This window comes from Podarcis filfolensis (assembly GCF_964270895.1).
Source record: "Podarcis filfolensis genome assembly, chromosome: 13".
In the NCBI taxonomy this organism is placed as follows: domain Eukaryota; kingdom Metazoa; phylum Chordata; class Lepidosauria; order Squamata; family Lacertidae; genus Podarcis; species Podarcis filfolensis.
Genome location: NC_139615.1, coordinates 26,434,427 through 26,448,750, shown reverse-complemented (window position 1 = coordinate 26,448,750; position 14,324 = coordinate 26,434,427). Strand labels below are relative to the sequence as shown.

General features: G+C 45.1%; 1 protein-coding gene and 1 long non-coding RNA gene across 6 annotated transcripts in view; one reads left to right on the top strand and one right to left on the bottom strand.

Moving 5' to 3' along the window:
* The window catches only part of SLC4A1 (solute carrier family 4 member 1 (Diego blood group)), a 47,194-nt gene extending 37,554 nt beyond the window's left edge, over positions 1 to 9,640 (top strand). For 2 of the 3 annotated variants that reach the window (XM_083582277.1, XM_083582276.1), the window contains 4 exons: positions 632 to 885; positions 3,188 to 3,357; positions 4,537 to 4,710; positions 5,976 to 9,640. In XM_083582277.1, coding sequence (XP_083438403.1) covers positions 632 to 885; positions 3,188 to 3,357; positions 4,537 to 4,710; positions 5,976 to 6,056 — 679 coding nt within the window. In that variant the 3' untranslated portion in view covers positions 6,057 to 9,640. Of the gene's footprint in view, positions 1 to 631; positions 936 to 1,319; positions 1,503 to 3,187; positions 3,358 to 4,536; positions 4,711 to 5,975 lie in introns of those variants that run through there. The other variant, XM_083582278.1, reaches the window with a different exon arrangement.
* On the bottom strand, positions 799 to 14,293 carry LOC310747652. 3 transcript variants are annotated; one of them, XR_014540975.1, is made up of 3 exons: positions 13,516 to 14,293; positions 10,670 to 11,079; positions 799 to 923 (listed from the first exon to the last, which is right to left on the bottom strand). It is a non-coding gene; the product is annotated as an uncharacterized lncRNA (long non-coding RNA). The 3 variants fall into 3 exon arrangements; XR_014540976.1 differs by lacking the exon at positions 799 to 923 and adding an exon at positions 1,308 to 1,410; XR_014540977.1 differs by lacking the exon at positions 799 to 923 and having other exon boundaries at positions 10,621 to 11,079.
* Between the last annotated feature and the right edge of the window lie 31 nt (positions 14,294 to 14,324).

The window sequence follows — 14,324 nt, the reverse complement described above, 5'->3', positions numbered from 1 at the left end:
CAGATTTGAATAACATTTGCATATGCTAATTTATAAGCATAGCTGCAAACGTAACTCAGAGAAGAAAATCAAGCTTTGTCTCCTGCTGTGAGGGCTTACTCTGAGCTATGGCATGCCAATGTGATTTTCTACACCCAGTATACTTATATGTGAATTGGACACCTCCATCCCACCTGAATTGCTTTGGCAATAAATGCTTCTTATGGGCATGTTAAAAAGAAAACAGGATCACTCTCTCACACACGCATGCACTACCTTCCCCTCTCCACCCAGCTGTTGTATGTGCCTCTGGGCAAATACAAGTCTCACTGGCATAAAAGACCCAAAGCTTAGGACATTTGAGCCAGCCCCTATCAATGTCCCTGTACGCAGATGCCACTTTGAGTTGTCACCTGGTAGCAATGCTTAGTTATATCACGGTTGCTGGGATGTCCAGTCTGTCATAGAATCATGTCAAATAAATATTAGGTTGTATCCAATGCTAGTCATACCCAGAGTTGACCCATTAGAAATAATGGGCATGGGTAAACTATTAATTTCCGTGGTTCTACTCTCTGTGTAGGATTTAGCTGCCCGCAACCCACTTTCTTCTTCATTTCCTCCCTGCCCCCTTCTTCTTATTCTTCCTCAGGCTGATTGTGAGCAAACCTGAAAGGAAGCTGGTGAAGGGTTCAGGTTTCCATCTAGACCTGCTTCTAATTGTTGGCTTGGGGGGTATCGCACCCCTTTTCGGCGCACCTTGGCTCAGTGCCACCACAGTGAGGACTGTCACACATGCTAATGCCCTGACGGTGATGTCCAAGACTACAGTCCCAGGGGAGAAGGCCCATGTCCAGGAAGTCAAGGAGCAAAGGATCACTGGCTTGCTGGTGGCCATTCTTGTAGGTGAGTTCTTCTGATACAGATTCCAATTTTGGGGGTGTCTAGGGATCAAAGTGCAGGGACGCGGGTGGCGCTGTGGGTAAAACCTCAGCGCCTAGGACTTGCCGATCACATGGTCGGCGGTTCAAATCCCCGCGGCGGGGTGCGCTCCCATCGTTCGGTCCCAGCGCCTGCCAACCTAGCAGTTTGAAAGCACCCCCGGGTGCAAGTAGATAAATAGGGACCGCTTACCAGCGGGAAGGTAAATGGCGTTCCGTGTGCTGCGCTGGCTCGCCAGATGCAGCTTGTCACGCTGGCCACGTGACCCGGAAGTGTCTGCGGACAGCGCTGGCTCCCGGCCTATAGAGTGAGATGAGCGCACAACCCTAGAGTCTGGCAAGACTGGCCCGTACGGGCAGGGGTACCTTTACCTTTACCTTTACCTTTAGGGATCAAAGTAGACACTATTTACTTACAAAATAAGTATTTTTATACTGCCATCTCATGAAATATCAGGGAGGTGTACAATGTTGAAATGTAGAATACGATCTAAAAAAAAAAAAAAAATACAGATAATTATTACGGTGAGTGGCTAACACAAGAATATCTTTAATAAAAACTAATTCATAAATGACAAAAAAGGTTTACTGATAAATATTTTATGAGGTCTGTTGAAAGAACAGACACCAACTAGGCAATACTGAAGGCACCTCTCTGATACACGATTATATATTGCTGCTGTTAGTGTTGTAATACTATTGGGTTTTTAGTATTGTGCTCTTCAGATGAAGGGTGGCATATCAATTTAATAAATAATAATTTTAACGTAAAAAAAAAAAGGTGAGTGGCTAACAAAAATTTAAACAGTTGCAAAGGCCTGTTTGCATAAAAAGATCTTCAAAAGATGCCTGAGAGTAAAAAAATGAGGATGCTTCCCAAATCTCTGATGGAAAAGTGTTCCATTAGCATGGGATTGGTGACACTAAAAGCCTGATTTCTAGTTGACCACCTGTCAGGTCTCTGAAACACAAGTAATAAGTAACAGTGTTCCTCTGGTTGATCTCAGTGATGTAAAGAGCTCAGGGGTTCCTTAGGTTTTTCTGGAGCCAAGTTGTTCAGGGCTTTTTATTTCAACGCCTTGAATCCGGCACAGTAGCTTATGGGCAGCAGAAGTTCCACATGCTCTCAGGTGCCTGTTCCCATCAACAGTGTCACTGCTACATTCTGCCTGAGGCTTCCGGACCAGGCCCAACGGCAGCTCCACACTGAGTGCGTTGCAGTTATCCAGTCTCAAGGTTACCAACGCAGTTGCCAAGTGATCCTTATATGGCCCTAAGCTGCTGTATAGCTGTGGGCAGGCATGTTTGCTCCCATTTCTTCCCTGTTCTCTCATAAAGCAGGGTGCGGCAAGGTGTCTAATTTTCCCATTGAAAGGAGCGCAGAGAGATGAGAAGAGCTGAACATCCCTCACCTTACTGCCCTGCACTCCTTTGCTTCCACTTAGGCACTTTTCTCTCAACCCAGCTCTTGCTTTTCACCGAAAACTTTATCACTCGTTTTATACATCAGGCGTGGGAACCCTGTGACCCTGCATGTGTTGTTGGACTGCATCTCCCATGGACTGCATCTCCCAATACTGGACATATTGGCTTGAGCTGATAGGCCTTGGAGTCCAAGAATATTTGGAGGGCCACAGGTTTACCCCGTGGTTATATATGAATGGGGCAGACACTGGGAAAGCATCCGCACCCCCAGTTTCTGCCCTTCCTCTTGTAGCTTGGCACTGTCCACCTTTGTATGAAAGAGGCGTGGAAAGGCTGGATGAAAGAGGGGAAATTATGGGTTCAGTTTCAAACTAGTATGAATAATCTGCTAGACTTGATAGGTAGCAGATTTATGAATGCCCTTGAGGAAATACCTGTTCTCACAAATCCTTAATTCACCCGTGGATCTCATTGCCGTGTTCTGATAGTCTCTAGAATAGGTTTATTTTGAGAAGAACTGGGTAAAGCCATCGAGGTGGCTACTAGGTCTACTAGCCATGATAAGAAGTGGTGCAACGCCCATGCTTGGTGACATCTTGAAAACCAGATGCTGGGGAAATAACGAACAGGGGATTAATTATCGCCATCAAGTTCTGCTGTGGTATCTTAACTTGTAACTCTTGGTAGACAGAACAGAGAGCCAGATGGACAGTTGGCTTGCTGGGTGGTGATTGTTGTTTGTGTGCCTTCCATTTGGGGAGGAGATCTCCATTGGTGTCACCTTCCAGCTGAAGGCGTGCCATCCTAAGTAACATGTGCCATTGCTTTTTACCCGTCTGCAGGCCTTTCCATCTTCATGGAGCCCATCCTGAAGCTCATTCCACTTTCCGTGCTCTTCGGCATCTTCTTGTACATGGGGGTGACATCCCTAAATGGGATCCAGCTTTACGACCGAATCCTTCTCATGCTGAAGCCGCCCAAATACTACCCGGATGTGCCTTACGCTAGAAAAGTAAGCCCGGGGGATCAGAAAAAGTAGTGCTTGGAGGTTCAGGGAGAGCTGTGGTAGACGAAACAGATAAATCCCCACAGGGAAGGAACCCTACTGTTTGAAACATTCATATGGGGTCCCTGATAGTCATGGATATACCTAAAAGGCTTGAGTAGACCTGGTGATCAGTTGTAGAACCTGGCCCTGTGTGTTAATGTCAGGGCTCCAGCTGAAACTTGAAAAGTATTCAGGATGCCTCTGAGCATGTGAAGTACTTTTGTGGCAGAAAATATAGTTTCCAGAAAAGCTGCAGCCTCTTTAGTTCTCCTCCCCACCCCTTCCCAATCGACCATTCTATTCTCTGATCTTGAACCTAAAATTTTAAGAATCATAGAGTTGGAAGGGGGCCTGATTTCAGCTTAACTCCAGCTGGAGGCTTGGATCGATACCATGGCTTAGTTCTGGAGTCTGTTTTCTGTGCCTTCAAACCGAACCAGAAGACATGGGAGTCATAACGAAGCACAAGAGTGCATCTGACAACATGGCTGCCCAGTGATACAGGAGAAGGGGGAAGGAAGATTTCCTGGCGAGAAGAGGCAGATGATGGCCTCCAAGTAATATTAAGGCCCACCATCCCAGTTTAGAACTTCGTTGCAAAGAGAAATGCACTGAAATAGCCCCAGGTGGGGCTGTAGCTCAGGGGTACAGCATGTTCATCAAATACAGAAACTTCCAGGTTCAGTCTCTTCAGCTAAAGAGGTCTTAGGTAGCAGTGCTGAGGCCTTGGAGGTCCATGGCCAATCAGAGTGAACCATCACAGGCTAGGCGGTTTCAATGGCCTCAATGGGTGCTTGGCAGCTTCATAGGAAGATGCACACACAGAGAAAAGTTGAGGCATACTGAATGGTATGACTTGGCCATTTTATTTTGACAGGAGGATTGCTTCTGAACTTTCAGTGGTTTAACTGGGCTTCATGAATTGTAGAATCATAGAGTTGGAAGGGACCATGAGGATCATTTAGTTCAACCTCCTGCAGTGGAGAAATGTGGGGCTCAGACCCACGAGGGTCTCATGCTCTACCAACAGAGCTGTCGGCTGAGAACCATGCTTTCTATCTGTCTACAGACCTTGGTTGTCAGGCGGGAGACAGGTAGGCTGCTGGCACCTCTGACTGTTTCTTGGGTCTTCTTCCTTTAAAGGTAAAGCCTTTGCGGATGCACCTCTTCACCTTCACGCAGATTTTGTGCCTGGTCTTGCTGTGGGTAGTGAAAAGCACCCCAGCCTCCCTCGCCTTGCCTTTCCTCCTCATCCTTACAGTGCCTGTGAGACGCTACCTGCTGCCATGTTTCTTCAGCAATGTTGAACTCAAGTATGTAAGTATCGTTTGGCTCCTCCTGCTCACTGAGCAACAGGAGGTTTAGATTCAGGTCTCTGCGTGGCCTAAATAGGAAGAAGCAGGGGAACAGCTTGGGATTTTTAGAGTGGTCCCTGTGGGAAATGTTTGTTTATAGAACCTGGATTTCCCCCTATTAGGTCACATCCACACCATATATTTAAAGCACACTGTTCCCCCAAAGAATCCTGGGAACTGTAGTTTACCCCTCACAAAGCTACCACTGCCAGCACTGTTAACAAACTACAGTTCCGAGCATCCTTTAGGAGAAGCCATCTGCTTTACATATATGCTATGGGTGTTGTCCATGCCAGGGAGGGGGAACCTATGGCTTTCAAGATGTGCTGAGACTCCAACTCCCATCATTTCCGGTCACTGGCCATGCTGGCTGAAGGTCTTGGAAGCCTGGAAGTTCTCCATTTCTGTTCTATGAGGTGGTTTTCAAACCATGTCCCAAGGAACTGTGGAGTGCTTTAGACATGCTACAGGCGTTCCTCAAATTGAAGATTCGCGGGTGGCGCTGTGGTCTAAACCACTGAGCCTAGGGCTTGCCGATCGGAAGGTCAGCGGTTCAAATCCCCGCGATGGAGAGGGAAGTGGGGGGGGGGGGATAAATAGGTACCACTCCGGCAGGAAGGTAAACGGCGTTTCTGTGCACTGCTCTGGCTTTGCCAGAAGCGGCTTAGTCATGCTGGCCACATGACCCAGAAAAACTGTCTGCGGACAAATGTCGGCTCCCTCGGCCAGTAAAGCGAGATGAGCGCCGCAACCCCAAAGTCATTCACGACTGGACTTAACTGTCAGGGGTCCTTTACCTTTACCTTTTAATGGCAGGCCACCTCTCCCTGAGAGCTTGCCCATTACTACTGATCTTCCTCTGCATGGCACAGCTAGGAGATGGAAGGGTTTGAGATACAGGAGATCCAAAAGGAAGTACTTCTCTACACAGCTCATAGTTAAACCGTGGAATCCTCTACCACAAGATGTCTTGTGTCTTGATAGCACAGCAGGGAAAGGGAGTCATTGTCTGGGGCCTTGGAGAGTCTCTGCCAGTCAGAGCAGACAGTATTAGGCTAGTTGGACCAATGGCCTGTTTGGATATATAACACAGCTTCATGTGTAATGACTGTCAAAGGCCACCTAGCCATCCTTGACAGGCGAAAGACATGTTTCTCAGATCCAAGAATAGTGCTCTGTTTGCTGGACCACCTCTAACAGTATCTCTCTCCTCAAATTTCCTTCTAGTTGGATGCTGATGATGCTGAAGTGGATTTTGATGAGACAGAAGGCCGGGATGTTTATGATGAAGTCCAGATGCCTCTTTGAGCACACAGTGTGCTGCATCCTTATGACAGATAAGGAATCTAGAGCCCTCCCCCAAAACACCAGGCAAAAAACCCCAAACAAAACCAGAATCTGGAGAACGTTTTCCCCTTATGTATGTTTATCAGTATACAAAAGTGGCATACTGGTAAATACCCCATAGATGTAAATAACATGTTTGACAAAACATGGATTCTGTAGGATTTAAATAGCTAGCATATGCTTTAGATATTTTTCAACCAGCCACTGTAGTTCTGTAGTGAAATGTTAACAAAGATTTATAAAATATATATTTTCCCCCCCAGAAGGTACTTGGGGGCGAGGGGGAATCAAAGCTATGCAAGAATTGTGAGGAGATGGGAAGGGCATCCATGGACTCCACTTTTTATACTACCTGTCACCCCACTGCTGTGTGTGTGTGTGTGTGTGTGTTTCCACACAAGTGTGTATGCATGTGTGTAAGGCATTATCCGTTGTGTGCAGAAAGCCCCACCCACGGCCTTCCCAAGGCAGGAAGTACTTCTGCCACTGACATTGATATGAAGTTTTGGAAAGAAATGCTGAAAATCCAATTTATATCCTCAAGACGGGTCAAACAGCTAATGTCAGAATGGACCAAGATGCACAAATGAAGCTGGGAAGAAGTGACATGTTCTTTCTTGGACCTGGGAGATGCTAGGTCAGAAAACTCTGAGCACACAAATGAGGCACAGAACAAAAACAACAGCGAAGAAAGTCCACATCCTGGCAAAGGAAAGAAGCAACAACCATCACCTCAGATTAGAAACGTGATATGGAGGAATGGCAAAACCACCCAGTTGCGGAGAAGGATCATGACTGCTCCTTGAGCGAGAAGGCTGTTGGGTTAACAAAATCAGTTACCGTATGTCCTGGCACAGTGGGGAAGTCCATCACACACACCCCAAAAAAAACAGGTTCAAGGGAAAGCTGCCCCCCAGATTTAACTCTTTTTTGCAATTCCCCCCTAGCCTGCCCCACTTGGACTAAAACTATGGTGCTAAAAAGTCTGGAAGGCATCATCTAGAAGAAATGTCTCTGCCTAGTGCCGCTCTGCCTTGCTTGCATCCATTGCCGTTAAGTAAGAGCATGCTACTTCTTCATGGAAGAAAAAGCTATCAAGGGCTCATGGTGGCAACCAGGAGTAGAGGCTGGTGCCTCTGAATATTAGTCACCATAGCAGGAGAGTCTAGCTGTGGGCTTCCTACAGGCATCTTGGCTGGCCACTGTGAGAACAGCATGCTGGACCACATAGGCTTTTGGTTGGATCAGGCAGCAGAGCTCTTTTTATGTTCTTATTAAGGCCACTTTAAGAGAAATGCTCTCTTTAGTATGAATTAGCTACAAAAAATAAGCTTGTCTTAATGGAGAACGATAACCAGGGCTGGGCGTGTGTTTAAAGTGCAGAATTTGTTGTCCTCTGCAGGCTGGTGTCCCGGGACTCTTTAACTTTTTTAATTTTTAAAGGAATTCTAGTCCTCATGATACAGGGAATGCTTGCAAATCTCTTCCAGCAGGTCCTGTCTTTCTCTTTTGCCTCCCCTGCCTTGCATGGTAACACATACCAAAATATATGAAAATCTGTATCAGGGAAGCATAGCTGAGCAGATGCCTGCAAACAAGATTTAAAATTTGCAGAATATATTCTTATTGCAGAGTACATGTTTTATTTTTTTCACAGTATACACATATAGCTACAATAACTCTCATATGCACCTGTCTGAGTGGTGCACGAATGTGCCAATAACAGCTCTGCTTAATGATTTATGGCTAATCTCATGCATTGCTTTATGGGGTTCCCTATCCTCCACTCTCCTCCTAAAAGCTGTGTGCTAGGTGCTGTTTCTCTTCAAACAGCCAGCAGCCTTAAATCAAGGTATATGTCCTCACTGACCTTCATCTGGCTCCTACATGCTGCCACCACCACCAAGTCAAATAGCTAACGATAAGCTCTCAGGCAAGTAGCTTCCTCCTCCTGATTCTACCTCACGCGGCTAACAAGTGCTACACCTGTCTGTTGAAATGATCCAGACCCTTTTGCACCGGTCTGATGCACAACCCCATCATCTCCCCTCGAATGTACGAATCATGTCATGCTATCCATCAATATATTTAGGATAATTAAAAAACTTCACTTGTTGTGACAAACAGGAATCCAGAGCTGGCAGTAGCTGTTCTAGCATAAATAGTGTTTTTAGTGGTTACTTCCTCAAAAGAAAGTGACCAGACAAATCTGGTACCACATTTTAATTTTTTTTAAAAATGGGCAGCCTGACTTTTCTAAATCCCAGGCATGCGTGGGCTACTGTGGTGATTCACTGCAAGCAAAAAGCTGTCGCAATATGCCCAGCAGTGCTCTGTCCGTCGTTGCTATTTTGCATAAACCAGGACTGAACCCTGGGCTCAAATTAAGGGTTGGTTAGCATGAATTCAATTAGGAATAGGATTAAGAGAAACAAACGGTAGCATTTCTTCTTCCTATTGCATAACCAATTTATGGAACTAATTGCCACAAGCTGTAGTGATGGACGCTAGCTCTGGTTATGTTGTTTTTATTTATTATTATTATTATTAAAAGGATTTGATGATTCAAGGACAATCAGTGGATGTTCGACACGACAAATCAGGAGAACCTCCATCTTTGGAGGCAATATACCAATAGCATACCACTAGATAATGAGGGCAAACTACAAGGGAGGGCAATTTGTGGCATGCCTTGTGAGTTTCCCAGAAGCAGCCAACTGGCTACTGTTGAGAAGGCAAAAAATTAGATGAACCATTGGTTGGAGTTTCTGTCTTTTATTTATGCAGCCTCAGGGGGAACAAATCAAGAAACACATTCCAGCTTTTAATCTGAGCAAAATGGTAAATTGAACAGACCGATTAATTAATTAATGTTGTGTCTGTGTGTGCATGTGTGAAGGGGGATCTTGAGACTAGACCCCTCTTTCTTGACAGAATTAACCATACCAGCTTGTGTCGGCTGAAGTTCGACATTTCCACGTTACATTAATTAAAGACATAAACTCTAAGGGCTATGTAATTGTATCCTGAAGCCACACTGCTATAATTAGGGTTGCCATTTGGAGGGGGGGGTAGTCTAGCAGGTTTCCTTTGCCTTTAACAGCTGCATGACAGGCAGAAACTCAACAGATGGATCATTTTTTCCAGCATGGCATTGCAGTGATACGGCAAGCTTTACTGGCTGATTTTTTAAAAAATAAAATAAAAATTTGCCACTTAATCTAGGTGTTAAAGGCACAGGAGTCCTCTCAGGAAGAAAGTTGGCATCTCTAGTTGTTGTACACATTTTAAGTTGGTGATAATGAGCTTTTGTAATTTATTAAAATTCATTTTTAATAGCTTTTTGCTTTGCTAGGTTAAAAAAAAAAAATGCAGGATTTCACCTGCGCTTTGCGTGCAACTGTGTGCTGCATTTCCTTTATGTTATTTTTCTCCGATTGACTTTAGATATGATTGATTCAGCCAATTGTATTACAATTGTTTTCTTGATTTTAACGACAATTAACAAAAGCAATAAACCTTTTTCTTTCTTTTTTTAAGAAAAACAGCAACTTGTTCATTGTATTTTCAACCTCAAACTAGTCTTCGGGTAATCACTGAGTCGGGGGGCAGGATACGGTCAAATATCATTGTTATTAAAGTCCATATGAGCACTCTTCAAGGTGAAGGATTTACATCTTTGTAGGGACAGGCCTCTTCTAATATGATCGGTAGTGGCTCTGTTATGGCCAAACAAGGCCTAGAGGGCTATGGGGTGGTGTGCTGGAAGCTAAGTGCTAAGCCAGCAGCCAAGGCTGCAGCCAATTCCCCAAAGCGATGAGCCTGGTCATGAGTTCAGCAAATCAGATGGACTGGCATCCAAGGGGAGAGGCAACTAAGGTTGTTGGGGATCCCCCATGCTGTGGGGTGAGGGGCAGGGGGCTTAATCCTGGAAGCAACTATGGAGTTAGTCAGATTAATGTCTCTGATTGAAGGGATGAGATTAAGGCCTAGTTTTCACTTTGTGGTGACAAAAAACTGTGTTAGGGCTGTACCACTTCAGATTCCAGGTGAGGGGGTCCCGAAGTTGAACAAATATATACTCTACAACCTTGTGGTGGTGAACAAGTGTGGTGAACAGCTTTTATGCAGAAATTTATTATGGACGGCCTGTTTATTCAGCATCCATCCTGATTTGATTGCGCAAAGCTTATGTGGCAATTAGACTGTCTGGTCTTCATTATTTGTTGATTGGTTTACAGGTGATTAGAAGTAAATGAGCATTCATCCCGATTTGCTTGCAGGGTGATTTAACAGGTCTTCCCCCTAATCATTCTTTCATCCCCCACTTTTCAATGCATTTTCCTGTCCCTTTCCAAACCACAAAGATGTTTGTTTACAGTGTATTTTGTTGCGCTGGGGCAACAAAGTGCTTTAATCCACTTTAAAGGCACAAACAGAGTTCCTTTATGCTTTTATATCCATCTAGAAAAATATAGATAATCTGGAGGCACCCTAGGACACAAAGAGGAGGGCTTTTAAAGAATTAACATACGGTTTTGCTTTATTCACCGTGCAAAACAAAATAAGCATACCTAGAATGCACAGCCATCCGTGGAGAGATTTGGGTTGAGGACTGCAGCTCTTGTGTGAACAGAGGTTCTGTGGTTGACTCACTAAAGAAGTGTGTCTTGGAGACTGATGATACTGACAAAAGCATTTCCTCCACCCATAAAATTAAAAGAGAGGAAGAGTTATCACCTGTCCTTATTCCTGAATTGCTAGTTTTCTAGGTGCAAGGATTTATGTATTTTTAAACAGAGGAGATTTGATCATATGAACCTTCATCTTCCGCCTGAAGGGATACAGTCTAGGCACAGCTTGGCCACCTGTGTGAAAACTAGGCCAAAATCATTGAGGTTGAAGAGGCAAGCTGAAGTCAGTCAAAGCAGTCCAGTTCACTGTGGCAGGTACATTGAAGGAAACAGGTTGTGGTACAGGTAGACTGAAGGAAGAAAAAGGAGTGTGGTGCCCTGGCTAGAATGGCAGCCTTAGACTTGGGAATGATGGAAGTTGTGATCTAACAACCTTTGGAGGCTCACAGCTTCTCCAACTTCTGCCCCACAGCCTAGTTCTCTTTGAGGTGGTAAGCTTGGGTCTAGGCTGCCACACCATGTCAGACTGCAAGGGATGTGTGGCTCAAAGAACTGAATGCTCCATCGTATAAAAGAAATTCTGCAGGGTAGTTTCTGACTTTGCTTTTCCACCGACGTTTAAGTCCATCACATGCAAGTTAACGTTTATGTATGGGAGAACATTCAGTCATGTGAGTCCCCAGTAGGAAGCAAACTATCAAAAGGGCTGCATACAAACCGGCTTGCTAAATGTGCACGAGTTGCACAGACCAGACTTTTCTGAATCCACTTCCATCCACACCTGAGCACTCTCAATTGCCATCTACACTAGCGGGCAAAGCTTGATGGGGCGCATTTGCAGTGTGTGTTGCTGTCGGCTCTCCTTAATTAGTACTTCCCCATCTTCCCTAAATTCAGGAAACCTGAGGCCCATTATGAGCATCCACACAGGTATTTGTTTACCTGTATGTGGACTTTTTTTAAAAAAAGTTTTCTTATACAGTGGTACCTCGGGTTACATACGCTTCAGCTTACATACGCTTCAGGTTACAGACTCTGCTAACCCAGAAATAGTACCTCGGGTTAAGAACTTTGCTTCAGAATGAGAATAGAAATCGTGCTCTGGCGGCGCGGCAGCAGCGGGAGTCCCCCATTAGCTAAAGTGGTGCTTCAGGTTAAGAACAGTTTCAGGTTAAGAACGGACATCTGGAACGAATTAAGTACGTAACCAGAGGTACCACTGTATATGTAAAAACAGGTTAATAAAATAAATAAATACATGTTGCCCTGGCCCTGAGCAGTGCCTCATCAATGGAAGTAGGGATGGTGGTGATAGATAGCACTCAGCAAACTTCACCACACATAAGTGCAGCAGAATGTTCATTGCTATGTATAAAAAGTGTTGAAAAATCCATCACTGTCTATTTTACAGTTGGGGTGCAGAGCTTTTTTAAAACTCGGGGACCTGCTCCTGTCTGAGAAAATGGCCCAGAGCCATGTGGCAGCTGTAGGTGGGACCAGAGGCCAAAATGTGAGGAGCCAGAGATGTGAAATTTACCTTTGTACACCAGGATAGTTTCTATGAACATGCAGCACACACCCCTCTCAATTCCCCACCCAATCCGCCAAGATGCATTATCAGAGCTTATGGACACATTTCAGTCAAGCAAGAACATTCAAGGAAGGTAGGAAGTAGGATGGTGATGGGTGTGGCCTATAGAAGAGGCCTGAGGGTTAGATTTGGTCCCCGGCCTAGCATTCCCTCACCCATGCTGTATTATATAGTATACTATAGGGATGCCCACGTGGCAGCCTGTGTGTTCATATCTGCAACGTGGTAAAGCGACAAGGGTAGAAGAAGCAAGCCCACTCCCAACAAAATTTACATTTAGCAGCAAATTAAGCAAGAAGCAAAAATGGGCTGCTCTCCGTAAAATGGCAAAAATGCAGCATAACAGAATATTCTCAAAGCAACGATAACCAAACGATTTGCCGCAGAGGAGGGAGATGGGAGCAATATCTTATGCCACTGGGACAGCTCAGTTCCCAGTGGGCAGAGCATGAGACTTAATCTCAAATTCATGGGTTCCAGCCCCGCATTGGAGATTCCCGCATTGCAGGGGGTTGGAATAGATGATGCTCAGGGTCCCTTTCAACTGCACAATTCTACTTTTCTATTATCTTCACTGTCACACTCATGACAATCAATACGTATGTATTCCCATGACGTTGGGCTTTTCCAAATATATATTAGGAAACATAACAAAAACATTAAAAGCATGAATACAAATTTATCATAAATATGATTAGTGCCCTCTATAAAACTTGATCCATGCACAAAAGTTGCTATCTCAAAAAAGTACTTCGTTACAATGGTTTGCAACATATATATTACATTATTTACCACACTTACCTGGGAGTAAGCCCCATTGAACTCAGTGGAGCATGTATCTTGAGTAGACATATGCAAACTGCATTGTCATCCTTTTACAGTAGGTACAGCGGGGTTAGGGTCGGCCAAATCTACAGTTCTGTGTCCCCTTACTTGGCAGAAAGTTTACCTTGAACTGACTGGGATTTAGTTTGCAATAAATGTGCAGGTACATATTTAAAAGCTACTGCACAGATGTTCAAATCTCCACACACTTGCTCATTTCCAACAGCTAGGGGAAATGGAGGAAGTAAAAGCAAAACGCAGTACGATTCAGGGTGGACAGCGAAGGGTCCAAATGGATGGGTCTCGTGATTCAAAATGGGTTTTGCTTTGCCTTTTAAATTCCAAAACTTATCCTTATAATATAAATTACCTGTTAACGTGTTCCCCTCATTAGAACATACTTCTATGTTCTGTATGAAAGACAGGCAGACGTGACGCACACGCCTCCCTATCCCAGAGATCCCGGGAAGCGGAGAAATTATTCCCGGTTCCAACTGGAAAAACATCACGGAGAACAGACGAGCGCCGCTCATCCGCGGTGGCCCGTTTTCAACGCGGGTTGCGCGGGGGGGGGGGGGAGGCGAGGGCGGGCGCGCTGATTAGCTCCCTCTGCCCCCTTCCCCGCCTCTCCAACCCATAACTCCTAATTGCATTCGGGTCTGTCTGTAAAAGTCGCTTTTGCGTATTGGAATCGGCGTTAATTTGACAGGCAACTCTGAAAGCAGGTGATTGGCTGCAGCCGGAGATGACGCCCTTAACAACAAAGGTGGAGCTGGAAAAAATTAGATTATTGAGAAAGAGAGGGAGGGACGGAGGGAGGGAGAACAAAAAAATATGAAGCCTGGCATTTGACTGTAAAAATCTATAGACGAGTGTCATTTCCACGCAACGGCTAGAAAACAACATCGAGATTAGTGTCAATAATACCCAACAGGGAGTCACAAACTCCTCCTCCCCTCCCTTCCCCGTTGTTTACAAGGCAGGGAAACTGGCACCTTTACTGGGGGGGGGGAGCCGCTTGTTGCCAAAAATATGTCCGCTCTCAGAAATAATCTAGTGCCTTCGCTGCAGCTATTTCCTGCTCCTTCCGAGTTTTTATTTTTTAATTTATTTCGGATCGCTTCCCTGTCCCCCCCTCCCCGCCCTCTTGATGCAATCGTTTGAAGGTGGGGGAGGAAA